Genomic DNA, 22,125 nt, shown 5'->3' on the forward strand with positions numbered 1-22,125 from the left:
CTGCTTGAAAAAATGAGCTCTAGAATTATGTGGCAGTAATGAAAGTAAGACAAATAAATATACTTAGCCTGTCCTTTCTTTTGTTAAATCTTCGGTATCTTCTAACAAAAATCACTAATTTTTTTTTCCTCTACAAATTCCAGAGATAGTTGAATGCAAAAGATCACAGTACCGCTTCAAAAACTTTTAAAGAAACAGTTTTGGATTTAGCAATTAATTTAACAGAGTGCACGATTATAAGCTAAAATAAAATATTATTCCACACGTTCCGCCATAAAAGTGTAATCTCTGCCTAGGTAGAAACCTTAACAAATGTGTTAATGTTGAATTAGACAATTAATTTGAAGTATAGTAGCAGTCTTGCTACTTAGGAGTTGGGATGATCAATATACGTGGTTTTGATCGAATTTTGACCTTAAAGAATGGAAAAAACCTCATTTCAGAATTAAAACTCCATGCATATTTGGACTTGAATCAAACAGAGACAAGCATGAATTATAAAGCAGATAATGTTACATACCTGGGAAAGTAAAATTTTATCTTTATAATTATTTTACAGGCACTATTTTACACTTCTTTGCTATGATTCTTAAACTTAAACTGTCACAGAATAACAAGGATCGACCATTAAATCCAGATTATTGCAGCGGCACTACATATACAATCAGAAACCTCTTATGTTCTTATGAAAAAGGGCTATCAAAACGTATACCACTCCTATCAGGTAGCAGCTTCTTCATGTAATACTTTGACCTACGAGAAAGATTGATCTTTTTCCTTCTTTGCGCTGGTATATGGTCGATGGAACATTCAGAAAAGCCACGCCTCACAAACCTGTGGAGAGAAACACATACATGGACATCAAATACAGACCGACTGTCAATAATATTTTTCTTGTTCAAGGACCAAATTCAATCTCAACATTGAACATTTTGTTAATCAAACTTCAATAGAAATGCGTGAGGTTTTTTTGTATAAGTCTATCAAGAATTGGGACTTATCAAAAGTTTTTTTTTTTTTTTTTTAAATTTTAAAAGGTCTACTAAGCACTGGGAATTGTAAAATAGTTTAAAAAATTAGAGGGGTGGTTTTGCTCTTAATCACAAACTGGATGTAAGGTCAATATAATTCAGCAAATTTGCACATATTGACTAAAAATGGACAATAGAAGAAAATTTGATCAATGACATATATGGCAAAAGAGAAGAAAAAGAAAAGAAAAGAAAAGAAAAGCATGCTATTAGATAAGTATTTGTTAGAAGGTAGTACACTAAAGTGCTAACTTTTAACATAGAAGTGTAGCTCATCTGAATACAATACCTCGGTGAGAATTCATCTTATCGCTACTTTGGGTAATTGAGTACTTTCACTTGAGCACAGACGAATAAGATTGAGGGCATTCGGCACCACTTTATAATTAAATAACTTGATAATAACAAGGTAAAGTATTGGCCAATAAAGAATTTATCGTGGATCATCCCTAAGTGATCACCTGCTCTTGACTCTAGAATAATTTTTTTGTTAAAAGAAAGAATCATTTAAAAGAGAATAAACTGTGTGATAGAGTAGATATGTAGTTTCTCTTTTTGGATCAGCCGGAGTGGATGATCATTTTTCATTATTATTTGACTAGTGAAGTGCTATAACTCTACTTAAAACAATACAAACTACACATTCTTTTATCTTCTACAAAAATTCCAACTTCAAATTCTCTTTATAAAATGCATAGTAAATAAATAATGTTTGAGCAGATCATATTAATGCGACTTTGAACCATAATCTAACAGGTATTAAACAAGTGCCCATCAAGGAGCCAACATATCCAATTTTAGTATTTATTTCTGGGCAAGAGTTGCAGGTACTTGACATATACCTAAGACATACATGTTGCTTCTTGAGAGTGTTCATGAATCCTAAATAGTAATAATAACAGTCAATCAAAAGAAGCACTTTTTTTCCTTTTTTGATTCTCTGTACCTAAAATAGCATCTTAGCTTATCTCCTTGTTGAGATGACTAAGGACCTACATTCTCAAATTCAGTTTAATTATCGCTGCCTTTGTCCATTGCATTTTAGTTCAGCAATCAATCTTCACTCGCCCAATAGGACGAACAATGTATATATTGGCCAGGGTACAGGAAAGTGGAAAGGAATGTACCAATCAGCTGTGCGAGTTGTAAGGAGAAACAACATTTGCAATCCAAGGGCAGATGCCTTCTTCTCAATGTAATCTGCAAGTGTTTTTTTTGGAATAGACAGTTATTGGCTATTGCAATAAAAAGCCCAGAATGTTAATTCAGACCAAAAAGTACAAGGACGCCAACTGTGTTTAGGTAGATATCAGAAGTAAACATATAACTACTTGTCTCAACTAGAACTCAAATTCTTCAATAAAAAGCCAGATCAAAAAAGCACGACTATGAGAAATTAGTTCTCAACATGTTTCCGAGTAAATCAATTAATAGGCACAAGCAGACACATTCAGCATATGGATGTTGGTAGTAATACTATGAACATGACCGTATGCAAATTGTTTGTCTTTATCACTAGATTTTTAAGCTCCATCATTATCTTCTTACAATTTGTGGACCAATTTTATAAAAGTTACAAACTTCTAGTTTGAACTTAGACAAAAATAAGGATCATGGGTCGGAAGGGCAGATGGTATCTATCTTTGGACTGACTGCTATGTTTCTTGACAACTCAAAAAAGAAAAATGCTTAGACCCATCATGCTGTTATTTGAAAGTGCTTATTCCGAGCATTAAGCCGCTTGATGGATACATAAACTACCAAAAGTACACAAAACTAAAGTGACTTCTTTTACTACATGCTTATTCAAGTGCCTAGAGGCTTAAACTTCATAAGGACTAAAGCAACTTCGTAAAGACTGAAGCAATTGTTGTAACTTCTCTTGTTAATGCATTTCTAACTTCATAAGGACTAAAGCAAATAATCACAGCGTCCTGAAACTGCTTACATGCATCATATATTGTGAAGAAAAATGGTTTTACAATGAGGAAAGAGTTACTATACCAAGTAACTTGTCTCCCTGTCCTTGGCCACGACAATCAGGAGAAACGGCAATAGCAGCAACCTCTCCACATTTTTCTTCAAAGTGAGGAAAGAGAGCAGCACAAGCTATAACATGGCCTTCTCTCTCCACAACAATGAATGAGCGCAACGACTCCACCAGCTAGAACAGGTTAAAAACACCCAATTATGAAAAAAGAAAAATGATATACAAACATTAACCAAATATAAGCTGATTTAATAACTATTAAAATATAATAGAAAGCATCAACTGTAACCTCTTCTTCACTCCTTCTGATCAATGTTCCAGAGTCTTCTAGAGGTTGTAATAATTGTTTGATCCCGGGAATATCTGACGACCTAGCCATTCGTGTTCCTTCATAAAGATCACTGAGGAAGAGAGATTCATGCACATCTTAGTTGAAGGATAAGTCATAAAAGGTATAGCAAATATCAACTAACTATGTTCCAACATATTTATAAAACTGAGAATACAGCTGTTAATTCTATAGATAGGGCAATCATGAACTTCATTAGTTAGAAATATAATGTCAATTGGGAGGGATCAGAAACATGCAGATTCTCACTGCTCGTGGAGTTCTATACATTAATGTAAAAGGAGGTTCGGTTTATTTTAGCAACATAAGTAGCTGGCTAAACATCTCAAGAAATTCTGGAAATGACTTCTAATGATCATACACCAAATCATGGGGATTGACGGTTCAAAAACTCAAAGAAAAGTGAATCCATTGATCAGCTTAAAGAGGAAACAATGAAAATGTGGAAAATTGAATAAACATGCCTTGACTGAAATTACAATCAATATTCATCAAGATTTGCATACCTAGCTACCATTGTCCCAACTCCATCTCTTTGGAACAATTCCTTTAGTAAAACTCCACCAATAGTACCATCCAGCAGGTGAACTCTTTGAACACCTCCCTGATGGCAAATGGAGTACATAATTGGCAAAAGTTTTAACCAATAAGCCAATATAGATATCATATTGATAAACGAGGTGTCAATTTATAAGATACATCACAATTTCCTCAAGTGAAGAACTGAGATGAAAGATCACAGTGATAGTTGATATCTACTAGATACCACAAACCATATAGCCATAGCATGTAGTGGGGACATGAAACCAGTTAAATATTCTGTAAATATTACATAATCTCAACTGCACAAGCTATTAAATAAGTTTTACAGCAAAGAGAAGATGTCTTCCAAAATCTACCCCTTTTGCCATCAAGGATCAAGTTTAGAGAATATGCAATTTTCTGTTGTATAATTAGGGTTTGGGTAAATAACAAGACAATTATTGTCCAGGTTAGACAATTTTATGAATCTGCAGATATAGTGATTAGACAGCCAGGATCTTACCCTGCACACAAAAGCAGCTGCAGCTAACTCTGAAAGATAACCATTTAATCGGCTTAGCCTCTCTTGTCCTCCAATGGCAAAACCCTGTTCACTAGACCAAAGCCCATTCCCATTGTCAAAACCAACACCGTTCTGAAATGTGACACTGTATTGTTGGCTAAAACCATTCATATTGTAGGAGATTGATCCATTGGAACCATTGTGACCTAAACAATTGAAGTCCTCTTGACTGACAGCTTTTACATAATTAGCTGCTGTCTCACTTTGCTCTGCTCGTTTGCGAACCAGCATGTCAGCATCTTGAAGAGTTAAGAAACGAATAAGACGGCCAGACTCATCCAGAATCGGACCATCTATAATACAAATCAGTTTTTCTGCTCCTAGAGCCAATGCACAAGCTGTAGCAACTTCATATGTGCTTCAATAAAATAGAACACGTTATCAGTCTTAAAACTCGAGGAAAAATAAAGAAGGAAAGAGAAAACATATCGACAAAACATTGGCTCTTGATTGAAGTGTCAGTAATGTTGTATATTGAGAGTTAAGAAACGAATAAGACGGCCAGACTCATCCAGAATCGGACCATCTATAATACAAATCAGTTTTTGTGCTCCTAGAGCCAATGCACAAGCTGTAGCAACTTCATATGTGCTTCAATAAAATAGAACACGTTATCAGTCTTAAAACTCGAGGAAAAATAAAGAAGGAAAGAGAAAACATATCGACAAAACATTGGCTCTTGATTGAAGTGTCAGTAATGTTGTATATTGAGCATCTAAGTTTAATCAATCAGAAATTGCTTATAGAAAAAACATAACTTGTTACACATTACGAACAGTAAGATGAAGTAACTCGGCATGGCATCATGAAACAGATGACCACTGTGTAATACAAGTCGAGTTCCCAAGAATAGTAGATTGATATAAAAGACAGGCATTCACACCGAGGGCTGTGACGCACAAACATATCCACAAAAAGCTGACTCAGGATTGTAGTCCCAGAAAAATGTTGTGTACTGAGCATCTAGCTTAATTGACACTTTATAGAAAAATGCAAAAATAGTACATATTTAAGAACTAAAATGACGTAATCTCTGCAAACAGATGACCACTGTGTAAAACAAGCTAAGTTCCCAAGAATAAAAGATTGATACAAAGAATAGCATTCCAACATAAAATCGTAAAATTATTGGCTTCTATTTGTAATGAGGAATAAAGATGTGTTCATAGTCCAGTGCTAAGCTAATTTTAACTCAACAAGCCCATCCATATCACCCGTCCAACAGAGTGGAGTTTTTTTTGTTCCACATATGTGTGTGCGCACACAATATTATTTATAAGAAAACCGTACTATCTTGTAACCAAAAGAAGGACAAGCATAGAAAGTTGTTGGTGTACTTCCTAATCACTCAGTTGAGAGTCTTTGAACTTCTATCTAAATGTACATGTATCCTGAAAAAGTTGATTGATAGGTAAATAAACATTACTATAAGAAAACACACAATTTGAGTGTAACACTTATTCAATCAAGTAACCAGAAACACAAATGTGTGACCTGAATGAGATCAACCCGAAGTAACATTTCTTTTCCAATACTTAATTTTACACTTCTTTCTGATAACACTTGACGACGTGCACCCTAGGCATATATCACATTCTTGCTTGTTATTTCCCCTTTTTTCGTGTTAAGATATCACTAGAAGACTTTATTTTGATTTTTTGGATTGACTTCTGGATATTGATCCTATCACTGAGATTTAAGTATTGCAATCTTCCAAGTACACGAGTCTCACCAAAAAAAGAGAAAAGGAGCATTTTGTGCCCGTCAAACAGTTGAAGAATGAAAAAGGAGAATGTCACATAAGTTAAAGTAAGCATGAAAATGCCAACTACAAGTTTGATTGAAAGAGAGGGCAGAACAGGGAAATTAACTACACGAAGCTGTAGTCTTATGTATCACCACACTTTAGTATAACTCCGTTTATTCGCTGATTTTAATGACTTAAGTATAATGATGCATAACATCAACAAAGATACATATCAAAAGCCATAAAGCATACTTGCAGTTCAAAACTTCTCCAGAGCTGGAATAACCAAGATTGCTCAATAGCACGATGCTATCCTGATCAAGCCTCTCACGAATTCGAGAAACATCTATCTTCTTTACTTCACCCGTTGCTGCATAATCGATTCCTTCTACAACTCCTCTCTTCTGCATCAAAATTAAAATGAAAATCACAAGTCAATCTCATTGTCATATTTGATGCCAGAAAATTTAAAACCCAAAAAGAATGACAAATGCATTTCATATATTTACGTAATGCAATGAGGTCATATTCTCACCTTTGCTGCTAGAAAATTACCACTGGCAACACTAACACCATCATGCCAGCGACTATTTTCTCCATGTCGGCGGACACCAGTCAATGACGGCCCAGGAGACAATTTTGCCTCTATCATAAGACGAATTCTCCCAGCTGCATCCATTGCAGCCATCAGTGAATCAGGGTCTGTAACTCTGTAGCGGCCTACATACTTGGGCTCACTTCCTGTGAGAAAGAGTTATCAAATCACTTGCCTCTGAGAATATGCTTCATAGAATAGAGACAAATTGTAGTTAAGGGAAAATAAAATTAACATAATAGTGATAACTAAAAAGAGAAAAAGTAGAAGATTTGAATAGTAAGTAGCATACGCTGTTAAACTCCTTTGCATGCAACGATTGGTTATTTTGAAATGCATAAGGTGGTTGTTTTCTCTTTCTTCTATGAAAGAAAAGGAATAACCGTAGCTTTGGATTTCTCCATGTTAATTGTAGCAATATTTGGGAATGTATTATAGTCAATGTAATTGAAAATAGGATCTTGCATCTAAGCTATTTACTAGATTATGTGCTCCAGCTCATCATTAGCTAGCTGATCAAGCTTTAACCTGAATTCTTCACTGTTTAGAGCAAAACAAAAGCAGTTTCCCCCAAGCAACAGTCGAGCCAAATTGGACGGAAAATACCATTTTAGACTTTCCTGAGTTTCATTGGCTTAATGTCTTCGGAGTTTGTTATATAACATATTTAGATACTTCTCCTCATTTAATAGGAAAATAGATGTACCAATGCAGGAACACCATCTATAGGATGATAACACTAAGACAAGGAAAACCAACATTCTTCTGCAAAATAAACATTTGAGGTAAAGGGCAGCCTGTGCACGAAGCATCCCGCGTTTACGTAGGAACTGTGGAAGGGCTGCAACCCAAGGGAATGTGATATAGGCAGCCTAATCTAATGCAACCGTTAGTGGCTGATTCCACGGCTCGAATCCATGACCTATAGGTAACATGGAAAGATCTTTACCGTTGCTCCAAGGCTCCCGGCGAAGAAAAGATAGGTAGCAGCAAAAAATTAGCAATATGAAAATAAACAAGAAAAGAAAATAACAGCATTTTTCTGACCCCTTTCAGCCAGAAAGCTATCAATCTGGACATGAGTTCCAGGTACAAGAACAAACTTGATTCCCAATCCATGAAGTAGAGAAATATCCTGCAAGTTTTATGAGTAAATAGCATAAGCCCAGCTGTTCACCACACATTACTGAAAGTAAGGTAAAATCAATGAAATAAAGAACTTGCTATTACTAAATCACTACTCCATCTTAAACTAGTTCAAATAGACTATATGAATCTTCTACATCCATTCCGCTTTATTTTGAAAATCTTAAAATTTGTGTGAATTATAGTTCTTTTAAAATTAAAATTTCTCTATATCACACATTAAAAGAGGAAAAAAAAATCTTCATCCTCAATTTATGTGATGTGTTTGACTTGGCAAGAAGTTATAAACAATCTCATTGTTAAAATACTAAGTTTAATTTAAACTATTTCCAAATATAGAAAGTCATCATTTTTGTACAAAAGAAAGAATATTACTTAAATTAGGATAGATGGAGTAGAATAAAAGATTAGGAATAATAATAAAGTTTTAAGTTATATACATTGTAAGCATTGAAAAATTACACTATCCGATCACATTTACCTAATTACAAATTTCACTTAAATTTACTTTAGTAAGTGACCTAATAGTGCAAAACTCTTTTTTACAATATAACTTAAAACTCTAGGAATATAGATAAATGGAAAGACAAAGTTAAATTTAGGAACGTGCCATGAGAAGAGGATCCAAATGAGGGCTGCTATCAACAATTTCAGCTGAGATTAGAACAACAAAAGTGCTGCCCCTGTGCGCAAGAAAATAAGGCCAAGCTTCTCGAAAAAACCCCACGAATATATCATCCTTAATCGCATTACTCACGTCAAATAAACCGGCACTCTCCGTTTCACCAAAAACGTTGCACCTTATTGAAAATCTCTTTGACAAATTAACTCCAAATGATAACAGCTTTCGTCTCGATTGGAAATTATTACGAATTCGAGGTATCAAAATTGGTTGGTGGCATTGTTTTATTGAAACTGGAGAACAAGGGCTTGAAGCTGACATTGGGAATTTTGTGGTTTTAGCAAGAAAATGAAAATGCCCCTCCGATAAGTAATACTGCTGCTGATATTTTGCGGCTACTGAATGGATGGAGAATTGAAGGAGAAATGTTGTGGAAAGTCGGGAACGGACATGAACCGGCAACTGGTTAACCGTCGACCGGGTCTGTCCAGTCCGACCGGTCTTCTTCTTAATTAGAGGGAACTAAACGGTGCTGCAAAAATCATCTAATTTTATACACTATACATATTAGAAGTCTAAAATCGGATTACAAATATAATTTTCGAACATATTTAATAAATTTATAAATATAAAGTTTGGATTATAATTACTAAGCTGTACGCATATCTCGCCTTCTAGCTCCGCTCGATATATATTGATATGAGTGAAATATTTCCATAAAAAATATTTTTTGAAAAATAGGTAATTTTTTCCTTATTTTTCAATGTGTAGTAAATAGATCAAAAGATAGTTTTTTCCAAAGATACTTATTGTTTTTCGAGCAATAAGTCAAATAAGAGAAAATTAAAATATTTTCCTCACCTACCAATTACTAATCTAAATTGTTTTTGTTTGATTCTCCCTCTTTTTCAATTTAATCTCCTAATGAAGGGCCACGTTTAATTTGTGATCATTAACGACAAAGCTGACACACCAAGTGGTGCTATTAATTGGAAGCGAGCTCTTACGAGAATCTTATTTTGTTTTCAGACACGTGAATCACATGCACGCACATATTGGTCTAGCTGATTTATTCTATTGCCACTTTTCACATGGAAGTCCATGCCTTCTTGGAAAAATTAACTATGGTTAGAATAGTCAATTTAATAAGTATTCTGTTACTATTATTAATTGAGGTACTCATAAGCTAGTCCGGTACTATAATTATATTTAAAAAATTAGAGTTACTCACAACAGACCTTCACCCACTTATTCTTGGCTAATAAGTAGATTACCGTAATTGATTAAGAAAATCAATGACTGTATTTGATAACCCAGTGTTAACACTCCAAAATTTAGAAATTCTAACCATAAGTTTAATGATAACGGGTGGCGAAAGCAAACAAAAATAGTGGAGTTTCTATCGCTTAAATTTAGGGCGATAGAGCACACCACATACACGTTAAAGAAGTACGCCCTGATCGATGAAAAGAGAGAAATACTCCTTACCATTTTATATGATGGAAAAGATCACTACACGAGTTAATTTGAGAAAGAATAAGTAGGTTCTACATCAATCTATTGAAAATATGAAATTACGTATATAACTTCCGAGGAGATTGCCCTGATATATAGAATTTAATTTGAGCGTGGAATATTTACTGTTTTTACGTCAAACTCAAAATATATGTATACATAGTTTTAAAATTGCTATATTTATACTAAATTTACAGTCAAATAGTGGTTAACTAACTATTCAGCTATTCCATAAGAAAAAAGATTTGGTGTCCAAAATCTTCTTAATTCGAACTAGAATTCAAAAGATCAATTAGAGAAGCTAACACACCTGGAGTATAGAAGACAAATAAGGACTTTCAATGATCTCAGCAGATAGAACAAGGACAAATGTGCTACCCCTGTGTGCTAGAAAATATGGCTGGATTTCTCTCATCATCTTCACAAATTCCTCTCCCTCATCTTCTTCAACTTCAGCTGCTGCCATTGGCAAACCATAATAATTATCATTCAGAGTAATAACTCCGCCACTTTTTGTTATGCCACTGCAGCAGCTCAAACGAGTCCTCTGTTTTTCATTTGTTCTCTTCCCTTCAATTCTCAATAATTTGTCTCCTCCCCTTATGAAAAGATCAGATTTTTTCCCCATCCCCAAATTCCATCCATAATTTAGTTTTAACATTGCCATGATCTTGAAAAAAAATACCAAATAAGCGGCGAAAAGGCGGTGTTTATGATCAATTGAAGACCAAAAAAAGTAGTACTAAACGGTGGAAGTAAAGAGAAGACAACTTAGTTGGCAAATCTTGACGACGTGTTTATGTTTCCGAACTGCAGCTAGCTCCATTGCTTAACACTAATGAAAAAATTCAGAATGGAAAAATATAATTACGTAAAGAAGATGAAGTAGGGGTGGCGTGCTAAAGAGACATATTCTTTATTCGTGTATGTAATAATCATGTGTCCTTGGATAATAGCATGGAGATCAAATCAATGGCTTACAACCATGAATTTAGCAAGAAAGAAAGAGAGAATTAAGGATATGTGGTAAAAACACAAAGGGGAGACATAGACTTTAATTTGTGGGACTCTCTATATGGAGTGCAAGCATCAAGTCACAGAAACTAGCTAGATTCGTTTAGGGAAAGTATTCGAACATTTTTCACGTCATGTGTTTGTTGGGAATTGATTATTAAATGTTGTACAACTATGATAGTACTATACATTTTTGATTTTTCACACTACATACAACAAAACTCCAAGGTAGTGTAGGTCCATTGATTATTAAAGAGGTAATCAAAGAAACAAGGGAACTACCGGTTTTGTCCGCCCATAAGCAACTAATCACGGTCAATTCATAAAATATTTATCTGTTCCAGTTTATGTGAACCTATTTCCTTTTTGGTCCGTTCTAAAAAGAATGAATCATTTCTAAATTTGGTAACAATTTAGCTTAAAGTTACAACTTTACCCTTAATGAGAACGTTTATAACCCACAAATACTCTGGGCCCCATTTGAACTTGTTTAGGACCACAAATTCCAAAAGTCTTCATTTTTTTTCTTAAACTCTGTGCCCAGTCAAACAGATTCACATAAATTGGAACGGAGGGAGTATTAATATTAGTCAAATGCTACCACTATTAGTCAATTAGCAATTTCTAGCAAAAAAATATTAAAATTTTTGCTTTCTTTCGCGTGGTATTGTTGGAATAGAATGTGTACATCTTAACATGAACATGAAAAAAGATGATCAATATGCGTATCACACTCTGTATTATTTGTATATCACATATGTATCATATGTGTATCACATGCATATACATGTATATCTGTGTGTGAAATATATGTTTCACAAAAGAATTTTTTAAGCTCGATTTTAACTACGAATTTTGACACCAAACCATTCCAAATCACTTACAATCTTGCTCAAATTTTGTATATTGCCTCAACTATATGTTTTTAACGAATTTCAACCATACCCATTGAAAAAAAAATTGCCTACTTTTTTAAAATATTGTATATTATTGGGAATGAATTTTGACTCCAAACTAGTCTAATTTACCTTCAAACTTTCGCCAAAATTTGTATATTGCCTCATATATGTGTCTTCAACGAATCGCAACAATACCCATTGAATTTGTTTTTGTCTATATTTTTCGATAGGTGTATATCATTGATAATCTTTTTGGTTATTTTTTTAGCATGACTAAGATGACTAGTTATCGGTAAATAGTCTTTTTTGATACATTCCCATAAAATTCCCAAGAAATAATAGTGTACCTTATGTTATGTAACCGTTTGACCGTTTGATTAAAATAGACACACAATTAGACATTGTATCAAAATGGGCAGGATCAGCTTGGTCACACAACTCAACATCGGCAAAATTGTGGGTTCAAATCTCACTTGATCTCTGATCTATTATGAGAAAATGCATAACCACATGCTTAGGACCATGAAAAAAAATCAGATTGCACGTGAAGGGCGTATTGAAAACATAATTAATAGCTAAAAATGTACTTCTTTAACACTTTAAACGTTTAAATGAGATGATCATACAATTAAAAAAATATTTTTCGTTAATTAGTTATGAGGGTATTTGAGTAAATATTAGACAACTTCTCTGAAGAAACAGTCACGGTAGATATTGGACAACTTACGAGGGTTTGCATAGTTGTAGGTTTTTGAAAATTTTGTAAGTGTCCTGTCTTTTGCGATTGATAAAAGAGCTTTTCTTCGAAAAACACCTCCTAACTACTTCTTCATAAAACAGTGTTTTTTAAAAATATCTTGCAAATATTTTTGAAAAAAATACTTCTAACAACTTTTGCAAGATTTCAAAAACGATACACAAGCAATACAATAATAAATTCTTAAAAATTATATATACGAGGTGGTGCTAACAAATTTGAAACGTTTCAAGAAGGAAAAGGGTGCTATAATTTAAAAGGAGAAGAATATATTTAATGTAGTATCACACACGTTGTCTTTTTTAGTCTGAATCACACACATTATCAACACCACTTCCCATTCATTTATTCAGTAGGACGAATCAAATTAATGGTGGTCCCAGCTGTGTTATGTATGTCTATTCTCTAGCATTATTAAAATTTTAAGGCATCTTCAACCCTTGCACTATTTTTTTACACCAAAATGATATAAATGTCAAAATGCTGCAAAGTAACTCCAATCCATTGCACTATTTTTTACACTAAAAAAGAATATTCCTTTTATATTCTTCTCTCTTTTCTTCTTTTTTTCTTTTTACATATTTATCCCATATAATTCATATTTCTTTCTAATATAATCATTTATTATAAAATTATTTTATACCTTTAATTTTTAAATAATATAAGTTATAAGCAAATATTATATATTATACATATTAATGTATAATTCAAATAAAAATAAAATCATTGATAAGATATAATTAAATAAATATTACGTTATGGTAAAATTTAGTTTAATTTTTACATAAATATTCATCTTACAAGATTAGTATGTTGCTCCCATAAATGCTCTATTAATGCATTACGAAGTGCAAAATAAACATCTTTGTCCTTAATTTTTTTGTGTGTCTGTCACGACCTCGAGAGTCGTGATGGCGCCTGCTAGTATGAGCTAGGCAAGCCAATTATCGAACAAGTAACCTTTTGACCCTTTTTATACTCTTTAATAGTTATAAAGCAATAACGTGTAAACAACGAAAATTTATAATGAGCGAAAGAAAAGCAATAAAATATCTGAACATGTAACCAATACAACTGTTTAAGCCTTAATCACCCAGAACTGGTGTCATAATGTCATAGACGATCTAAGATTTACTACATACAAAGTCCGAAAAATAAACGATACACTGTTTCTGAATGAAAGAAATGAAACATGGATAAAGTGATAGAGGGAGACACCAGGGTTTGCGGACGCCTGTACGTCTACCTTGGATCACCGCGTGGACTGAAGGTAGCCACCCAATCTACGGTCCAAAAGCTGCTCTAGGATCTACACATAGTGCAGAGTGTAGTATCAGCACAACCGACCCCATGTGCTGGTAAGTGCGTAGCCTAACCTCGACGAAGTAGTGACGAGGCTAGGACCAGACTACCACATAAACCTGTGCAATTCAACTATATACAATGAAAAAGAAGAACATAAATAAACAGTCAAATATGGGAGGGGTAGCATGCTGCAGGGGAGATATCAATTCGGAATAGAAAGACAATAGGTAATTGAAGGAAACAGTAAATCTCGGATATCAACAAAGTACCAAAAATCAATGAGTGCACGACATCACCCTTCGTGATTTTACTCTCGTCCGCACCAAAGCAATCAAGTAATGAAAATGTGAACGACATCACCCTTCGTGCTTTTACTCTCGTCCTCACCATATAATCAATATAATCAGCACGGAATGGTACATCGTGCGGCACAGCTTCACCGTTCGTACTTTACACTCTTTCCTCATAAATCATACACGACATCACCCTTCGTGCTTTAACACTCTCTCACGAAAATAATACACGGCATCACCCTTCGTGCTTTAACACTCTTCCTCACCCAAACAACAATCACAAATAATAGGTCAAGGGAATAAATGAAATTACGATAAGAATCCCGATAAGGGAACAATAGTCCAACAATCAAGTCCCGACAAGGGAATAACATCAAAAGAAACCTCAACATCCCGACAAGGGAGATAACATGAAAAGCAACAATATCCCGGCAAGGGAGATAACATGAAAAGCAACAATATCCTAACAAGAGAGTTAATATAATGATTCTCGTCTCTTTACCACTTTTACTCTATAACTCACTTCACAACTTTGAGACAATGCTCTAAAAGATTCAATTTCCACTTATACTTTCACATTTCATTGTACAACTCGAGCCAGCGCTCCTCAATGTTCAAATGTCACAATTACTTCCATAAACTTTGCCCAACAATAGAAATCATCATCAAAGTATGAATAATACAACCAAGCCATAATAATCACAATATAAGACCCACATGCATGCTTGACACTAACATATAGATACTCGTCACCATGCCTATACGTCGTACTCGACAAATACCACAGAGGAAATAGGACTCGACTCTTAATCCCTCAAGCTAAGGTTAGACCAAACACTTACCTCAATGCCACGAACACAATTCAAGCCTTTACTATCGCTTTACCTCTTGATTCCACCACCAATTCGCTCGTATCTAGCCACAAGTCACTTATTTACATCAATAAATGCTAACTGAATCAATTCTAATGCATGATAATGAGTTTTCTAAGGTTTTACCCAAAAAATCAAAAATTGCCCCCGGTCCCACATGGTCAAAACCCGAGGTTCGAACCAAAACCCGAATACTCATTCCCACACGAACCCAAATATATAATTTGTTTTGAAATCAGAACTCAAATCGAGGTCCAAATCCCCAATTTTTGAAAAACCTAAGTTCTACCCAAAACACCCAATTTTCCCCATGAAAATCATTGATTTTGAGTTGAAATCATGTGAAAAGATGTTAATGATTGAAGAAAACGAGTTAAAATTGACTTACAATCGATTTGGAAGAAGAGTTGTCTTTGAAAAATCGCCCAAGAGTGTTTTGGTTTTGAAAGAATGTGAAAAATGGGAGATTTTCGGCTAAGTATAAAAATTGCAGGTTGCAGATATGTGAATTGCGACCAGGGTTCGCAATTGCGAACCCCGACATCTGCTATGTTCGCATTTGCGAGCTGGGAATTGCGATCCACATGTCGCATTTGCGACGACTGGCCACAAGCTAGGGATCGCATTTGCGATCAAAATCCTCGCAATTGCGAGATAGGCTGGCCTAGGCTACTTTCGCAATTGTGACATAGCCCTCGCATTTGCGAACCAGGCCTGCATAGAAATAGCTGAAGCCTGCAATTCCTTAAGTCCAAAAATTCACCCCGTGGCCTATCCAAAACTCACCCGAGCCCTCGGGGCTCCAAACCAAACATGTACACAACCTAAAAACATCATATGGACTCGCTCATGCATTCAAATCACTAAAATAACATCAACAACTATGAATTTAGTATCAAAATCATGAAATTTTCTTAAGAACTTCAAATTTCCAATTTTTCTCAAAAACGATCCGATTCACGCCGTTTCAAGTCCGTTTCTTACCAAATTTCACAGACTTATCTTAAATCACATATAAGACCTGTAGCGGACGCCGGAACCAAAATATGGGCCAGATACCATCAAGTTTTAATCACAATTCACTTCCAAATCTCATAAATAATTTCAGAAAATAATTTTCTTTAAAAATTTATTTCTCGGGTTTGGGACCTCGGAATTCGATTCCGGGGATCTAAGTCCCATATTTTTCTACGGACCCTCCGGGACCATCAAATCACGGGTCCGGGTCCGTTTACCCAAAATATTGACCGAAGTCAATTAATTCATTTTATAGTCAAAATTTATCATTTTTCACTAATTTTCACATAATGGCTTTCCGGCTACGTGCCCGGATTACGCACGAAAATCGAGGTGATGCTGAAAAGAGGGTTTTAGGGCCTTGAAACACAGAATTTACTTTTTAAAACAAGTGATGACCTTTTCGGTAATCACAGCGTCGAGCTAAAAATTATTCAAATCATTAATTTTCCTCTACTACTATTTTTATTGTTGGAGTTAGACCTTTACAAGCTTCTTGAATATGCACTTTTCATTTTTTTATGGTTATATATTTTTATACAATTATAACTTATAATAAAATTAACTTACAACTTTATATAAAAATAAAATATACGAAAGTTAATTTATAAAAATTATACACCAAAATTTAAATATAAAATTAATACTATAAAGATATTATATAAAAACTATAAGTAATTAAAAAATTATAATATGTTAAAATTAAAAGTGTTATATAATAAAAGATAATATTAAAATAATGACGAATAGTAATGGTGTTGATGAATAGTGTTACACCAAATTTGGTGTAACAATATTCACACACCAAAATGGTGTAAAAAATGGTGTTGGGTTGGAGCAAAAAAATATCAAATCTTACCCTAGAATGGTGTTTGGTGTCAAAATTGGTGTTGGGTTGGAGATGGTCTAACGTGAGGGGCGTTGAGTTCTCTTCTCGCATTTAATATTTATATTAAAAAAATACTAATAATATACAATATGTATTTAAATGTATATTTTTATCACTATTTATAATTAATTAATATATACTATTATCTCATTATAAACTTAATTATAATAAATCGATATAACTTTGTGCAAACCTGAAATCCAGAGTAATTATTTTACGTTCCACTATTGTAAATGGCAGGGGAGGAGGAAGGGTAGACATAGACACTCAATCATTTGTTATCACGAGATTCCAAGAATTATGCTCAATATAAGCAGGGCGAAGCTAGAGTATCGGAAGCGATTCGGCCGAATTCAATAGCGTTGATTTAAATTTTGTATTTGTCTTTAAAAATTTATCGAATATGTACAAATTATTAATTTAGAACCCTTAAAATAATTAAAATCCCGAACTCATAAAATTAAAATCTCAGCTCCGCCTATATAAGTTTCCCAATGGCTATATGACCTTAGTATATAAAAAATATAAGATCTGGTGATGTTGCTAACCTCCCTTTTGTTTTATCCGTCCGATTTATCTCTAATCATCACCTATACAATAAACTATCATTGTTATTATTCAAATATTCTGTTATTTTAATGGTAAAATTCATCCGGTAAAATTCTTATTAAATACGAATGATTTGCAATGGTCCCAAATCTCTGTGTTTGTGGCTCAAGACAATAGAATAGAGGGGAGAGAAACTTATCAAAACCCAGTAGTAAAATGACTTTTATATATGTAGACAAACTTGATAACCTTTTAAATACAAATTGAAAAAGGATGTTCCAAGATTTCTTTCTCCCAATATTCATTAGTATTGCTCAGTAAGACCATTAATTTTGTCTGCATATCAGATTATTTATTAGTGCTTGTTTATGGAACTTTTCCAATTTGATGTAAATCCCAGGTCTTCTATGTTAGCAGATTCAACATTCAACAATGCACATGTTATTGATTTATTTTATGTGCTATTTGTTTAGCTTTTCTCTGCTATACATTAAGCCGGAGTCTTGGTACCATTGTCAAAGTTGTTATCATGTGATCAAAATGATATAGAATTTTATATTCTAAAAAGATTTTTTTTATAAAAATGCAAGGTAAAACAATATTTTAACCGACTCAATTATGCTTGACATTGAAGAGGAACCTATCACTTATTATACTACTTTGATGATGGCATCGTCGATCTCATTCATATTCCATTAGTTATATATAGCTTACAACGTCTGACTGCATATGAAACATGGTGATAAAAGAAGACAAAAGGTTTGGTACATAGCCTTAAGGGTCAGGTCAACTGACCACCCTTTGTCGAAAAATTATACTATATATATATAAGTAAAAATTACCCTTTATCGAATTTTTTTTTTACTTATTTCAAATTTAAACTACTCTAAATGAAATTCTTGGCTTCGCTACTCTATACTGTACAACCAAGGGATTCAATCATGGTTTCTGCACATGGCTAGAGGAATGATATGGTGAATAATAGTATGAAAATTCCATTGGCTATCACATTCATACGAGAAGTATCAGATTAAGATGTTATTAGTTTGGACTTGTTTTCTCTAACATATTTTTATATACATACAAAGCACAACACATTTGCTTTGTTTATATCACCACCTATAGAATAATTTATCTTCATCCTTTATTTTATATTGTAAACTTACCTTGTAATTTGTCCAAGCTTTGACACTATGTATAAAAATCGTTTTCAAAGACAAATGATTTGCAAATGTCCAAACGAATGTATTGGGCTAAGAGAATTAGAATAGAGTGAGAGACTGATCAAACTTCTCAAATGCAAGCGCATAACATTTTTCAGGATTTTTTCATTCAGTATTGCTGTTATAGGACCATTAACTTTGTCATTCTCTGATCCTTAATTATAGCGGCTTCCTTTTGGAACTTATCATATCATTTGATGTAAAAATCCTGAACTTCTTCTCCACCTCCATTAGTAGAATGATTAATAATGGCAAAATACATAGACAATCCTTGATTTTGCAATTTTTTTTCATTTATATTTCAACTAAAAGTGTGACCAGTTAGAACACTTAATGTATATACAAAATGTGTCATCCTTTTTCTTTTGTTGAGCTCAATCAGCCCAAGAGATAATCTTACCATAATATGATATTGTTCAATTTATGCCAAATTGATACGGCTTTCCCTAAAAGGCATCACCCCATTAATAGTATCTCTAACCTTGTATGTAGCTTCTTTTCGTTTCAGCTACCAATATAGTATTCTCTCGAACTAAGTTTCACGTGGACCACTATCAAGATCAATGAGTCTCCCTATCGAATTAAGTTCCACATGACTCCCTTAGCACAATTCATGGGTCAATTTCTAACTTTTCGTTTCAGCTACTTATGTAGGACTTTGTTTGCATACCCAACAATTCTCTACTCGAACTAAGTTTCGTGTGGATCACTACCAAGATCGATGAGTCTTCCTCTCGAACTAAGTTTCATGTGACCCTGTTGGCCCAAGTAAAGGTGAAGTTTTGAAGACTGACAAATGAACTCAGACATGGACCAGGTCCATCTTGTGAAGCACACTTATGATCAACTCAAACATGTGAGATGCACATGAAGGAGATAAACCTAACTTATCAGAAGTGATATCTCCTAATCATGATCAAAAAGGTTGCATATTGGATAAGGAGAAAGACTCCTTACACAAAGAGAACACGATTTAGGAAAATAATAGAGTTAAAGTATGAGATCAACTAGAACTCTTCCACCATGGAAGAGTAGCATCTGTATCCTAGTCAATCTCTAATTACTAACTCCTTAAATATTAGTGTTGTTATCTTTTACAGGTAATGCACATAAGCAGAAGTTAAACGTGAATTGAGAGCAAAATAGCAAGGCAATTTTGCAAGCAATTTATGTGTGATTCAAGACGTGTGATGATATGCTATAATTACGTATTTTATTCGATTATTACACTCTAATTTACTGCACTTTAGTTGAGTTTGCGCTTTAATCGCTAGTGTTTTGCACTAATGGTGTGTTTTATGCCTTGTAGGAGTGATTCCGAGCTATATAGATGTTATGGAATGAATTTAAGTGGTTTAGAGCTTTGAAGTATGAGTAAGAGCTCAAGGAATTAAGCCGGGATCGCGTTCGGGGATCAACGGATGATAAAACAACAAAACGAAAACTCGAAGAGGCATATTGCGCACTGTCTAGTAAAATAGACATAACTCTTTTCTCAGAACTCCATTTGGGCTCCATTATATATGGTTTGAAATATAACTCAAAGGGCTACAACTTTTATGTTTTATGTTTTTCCAAATTCAAAATGTAACAGGGTGAGAAACCGTGGTTACGGTAGGACCGCGGCAGAAGGCAGTCACGGTCAAATGAAGAATCTGAGAGGGTGTTTGGCCGCGGTTCCAGCATAACCGCGGTGGAACCGCGGCAGGATGCATAAATTTTAGGTACCAAAGTGCAAAACACGGGATTTTAAGCCCTAAACCCTATATTAAACCAAGGAAGCCGGCCAAGAAAAGGAATTGGACATATTTTTGACATAGATTTGACCTAATGAGGCAGAGACACAATAGGAGCAAGGCTTGGGAATTCTTCTACAAGTTTTTTCTTTCCTCTTCCTATTTTTCATTGTTGGTTATGACTTTTAGTATTGTAGTTTTACATACTATTATGAATAGCTAATTTGTTATCTAGAGTTTTGATAGAACCTTTTGTAGGATAAATTCTTGTTATGTTTTTATATAATTGAGCCGTAGTATAATCTCTATTTGTTCAACTACGTTCTTATTGTAGTTAATTGAAGAGCTCTCAATTAGCTGTGCCTATTTAGTATGCATAACTCGGGAGAGAGTGCATATTTAGGTAATTGTTGAACAACACCACTCCCAGAGTATATGAGGGATCAATAACCGAGGGTTTAAAGGCGGGATTAGGGATAACGAAGCCTTGGGTGCGATCTGAAGTGAGCTGTATCAAAAGCCAGCTAGCGTAGCTCGGGAGAGTGCGTCTAGTAAATTGTCATAATTACTCGGGAGAGATTTACGGTAATAAGAGTGCTCATGATCGGTAGAGAATACTTAGGCAAAATTATAGAAGACATAGCGAGAAGGATTCCGACAATTGGGGAAATCATAACTCTAGACCTCCTTAATCTTGTCTCTAACCTTAGTATATTTAGTTGTTAATTGAGTATTTTAATTTGTTAGTTAATTAGTTAAACACAAGAATCTAAATATCTATAAGTTAGGAATTGTTCAAGCTTGTCTTCTTGGTGATAGTGAACAGTTGTAGCTAAACCTTAGTTCTCTATGGGATTCGACTCCGGACTTGTAAACCGGATTATATTTGCAATGACCGCATTGTCCTTTTTATAAGGCATAGTTGGGCGTGATCAAATTTTGGCGCCGTTGCCGGGGAACTAACGGTGTAGCTGTAGGTGTACATATTGCTAGGTTTCAAGTTTGAACTTTTATTTTTATTTTTTTTGTATTTGATTTTTTTTCTTTTCTTTTTTTGTTTTACTTGTTGATTTAAAAAAAAACATGGCATCATGGAATTATGAAAGTTTTGATGTTGGTAATTCTACTTTTAGTCCTCCTTATGTATATTGTGATGAAAACCACCCTTGGCAAAATTATCAAAATATTTCCGAGAGTGAGTTATGTGCACCAACTCAATCTTATGTGTGGAATGTGTGTGATATGAGTGGTGGTCAAGATGGTCACTTTCGTGGTTGTGCTTATATTTCTTATCTTCCCCCAATCCCTTATTATGATGATTCTATGTTTTCTTGTGAGGATAATAGGAACAAAGAACCTCGGGAAGCTGACCTAAAGAAGATTGAAGATATGTTAATGTGTCTTATAGAACAACAAAGTAAAATACTGCTACAGATAGAAAGGCAAGATGAAACTATTTACAACTTAGAGG

The 22,125-nt window shown here is 34.2% G+C and overlaps 1 protein-coding gene across 2 annotated transcripts; it reads right to left on the reverse strand.

Moving 5' to 3' along the window:
* Positions 1–474: 474 nt before the first annotated feature.
* On the reverse strand, positions 475–10,934 carry LOC104246911 (probable amino-acid acetyltransferase NAGS1, chloroplastic). Of its 2 annotated transcripts, none has more exons than XM_009802819.2 (10): positions 10,411–10,934; positions 7,865–7,952; positions 6,758–6,963; positions 6,475–6,626; positions 4,416–4,833; positions 3,877–3,974; positions 3,311–3,422; positions 3,036–3,195; positions 2,159–2,231; positions 475–834 (listed from the first exon to the last, which is right to left on the reverse strand). In XM_009802819.2, exons 1-10 carry the CDS (start codon positions 10,765–10,767, stop codon positions 684–686), a joined length of 1,815 nt encoding a protein of 604 aa, XP_009801121.1. In that variant the 5' UTR covers positions 10,768–10,934; the 3' UTR covers positions 475–683. The 2 variants fall into 2 exon arrangements, with proteins under 2 accessions (XP_009801121.1, XP_009801122.1); XM_009802820.2 differs by lacking the exon at positions 10,411–10,934 and adding an exon at positions 8,574–9,102.
* Between the last annotated feature and the right edge of the window lie 11,191 nt (positions 10,935–22,125).

This window comes from Nicotiana sylvestris, chromosome 9, assembly GCF_000393655.2.
Source record: "Nicotiana sylvestris chromosome 9, ASM39365v2, whole genome shotgun sequence".
NCBI classification, from domain to species: Eukaryota; Viridiplantae; Streptophyta; class Magnoliopsida; order Solanales; family Solanaceae; genus Nicotiana; species Nicotiana sylvestris.

Coding starts and splice junctions, on each gene's coding strand:
- LOC104246911 (XM_009802819.2), bottom strand. CDS start 10,767: ATGGCAATGTTAAAACTAAATTATGGATGGAATTTGGGGATGGGGAAA. Junction 3,975..4,415: donor CAGCTGCTTTTGTGTGCAGG/GTAAGATCCTGG, acceptor ATTTGCCATCAG/GGAGGTGTTCAAAGAGTTCA. Junction 3,423..3,876: donor GTTGGGACAATGGTAGCTAG/GTATGCAAATCT, acceptor TCTCTTCCTCAG/TGATCTTTATGAAGGAACAC.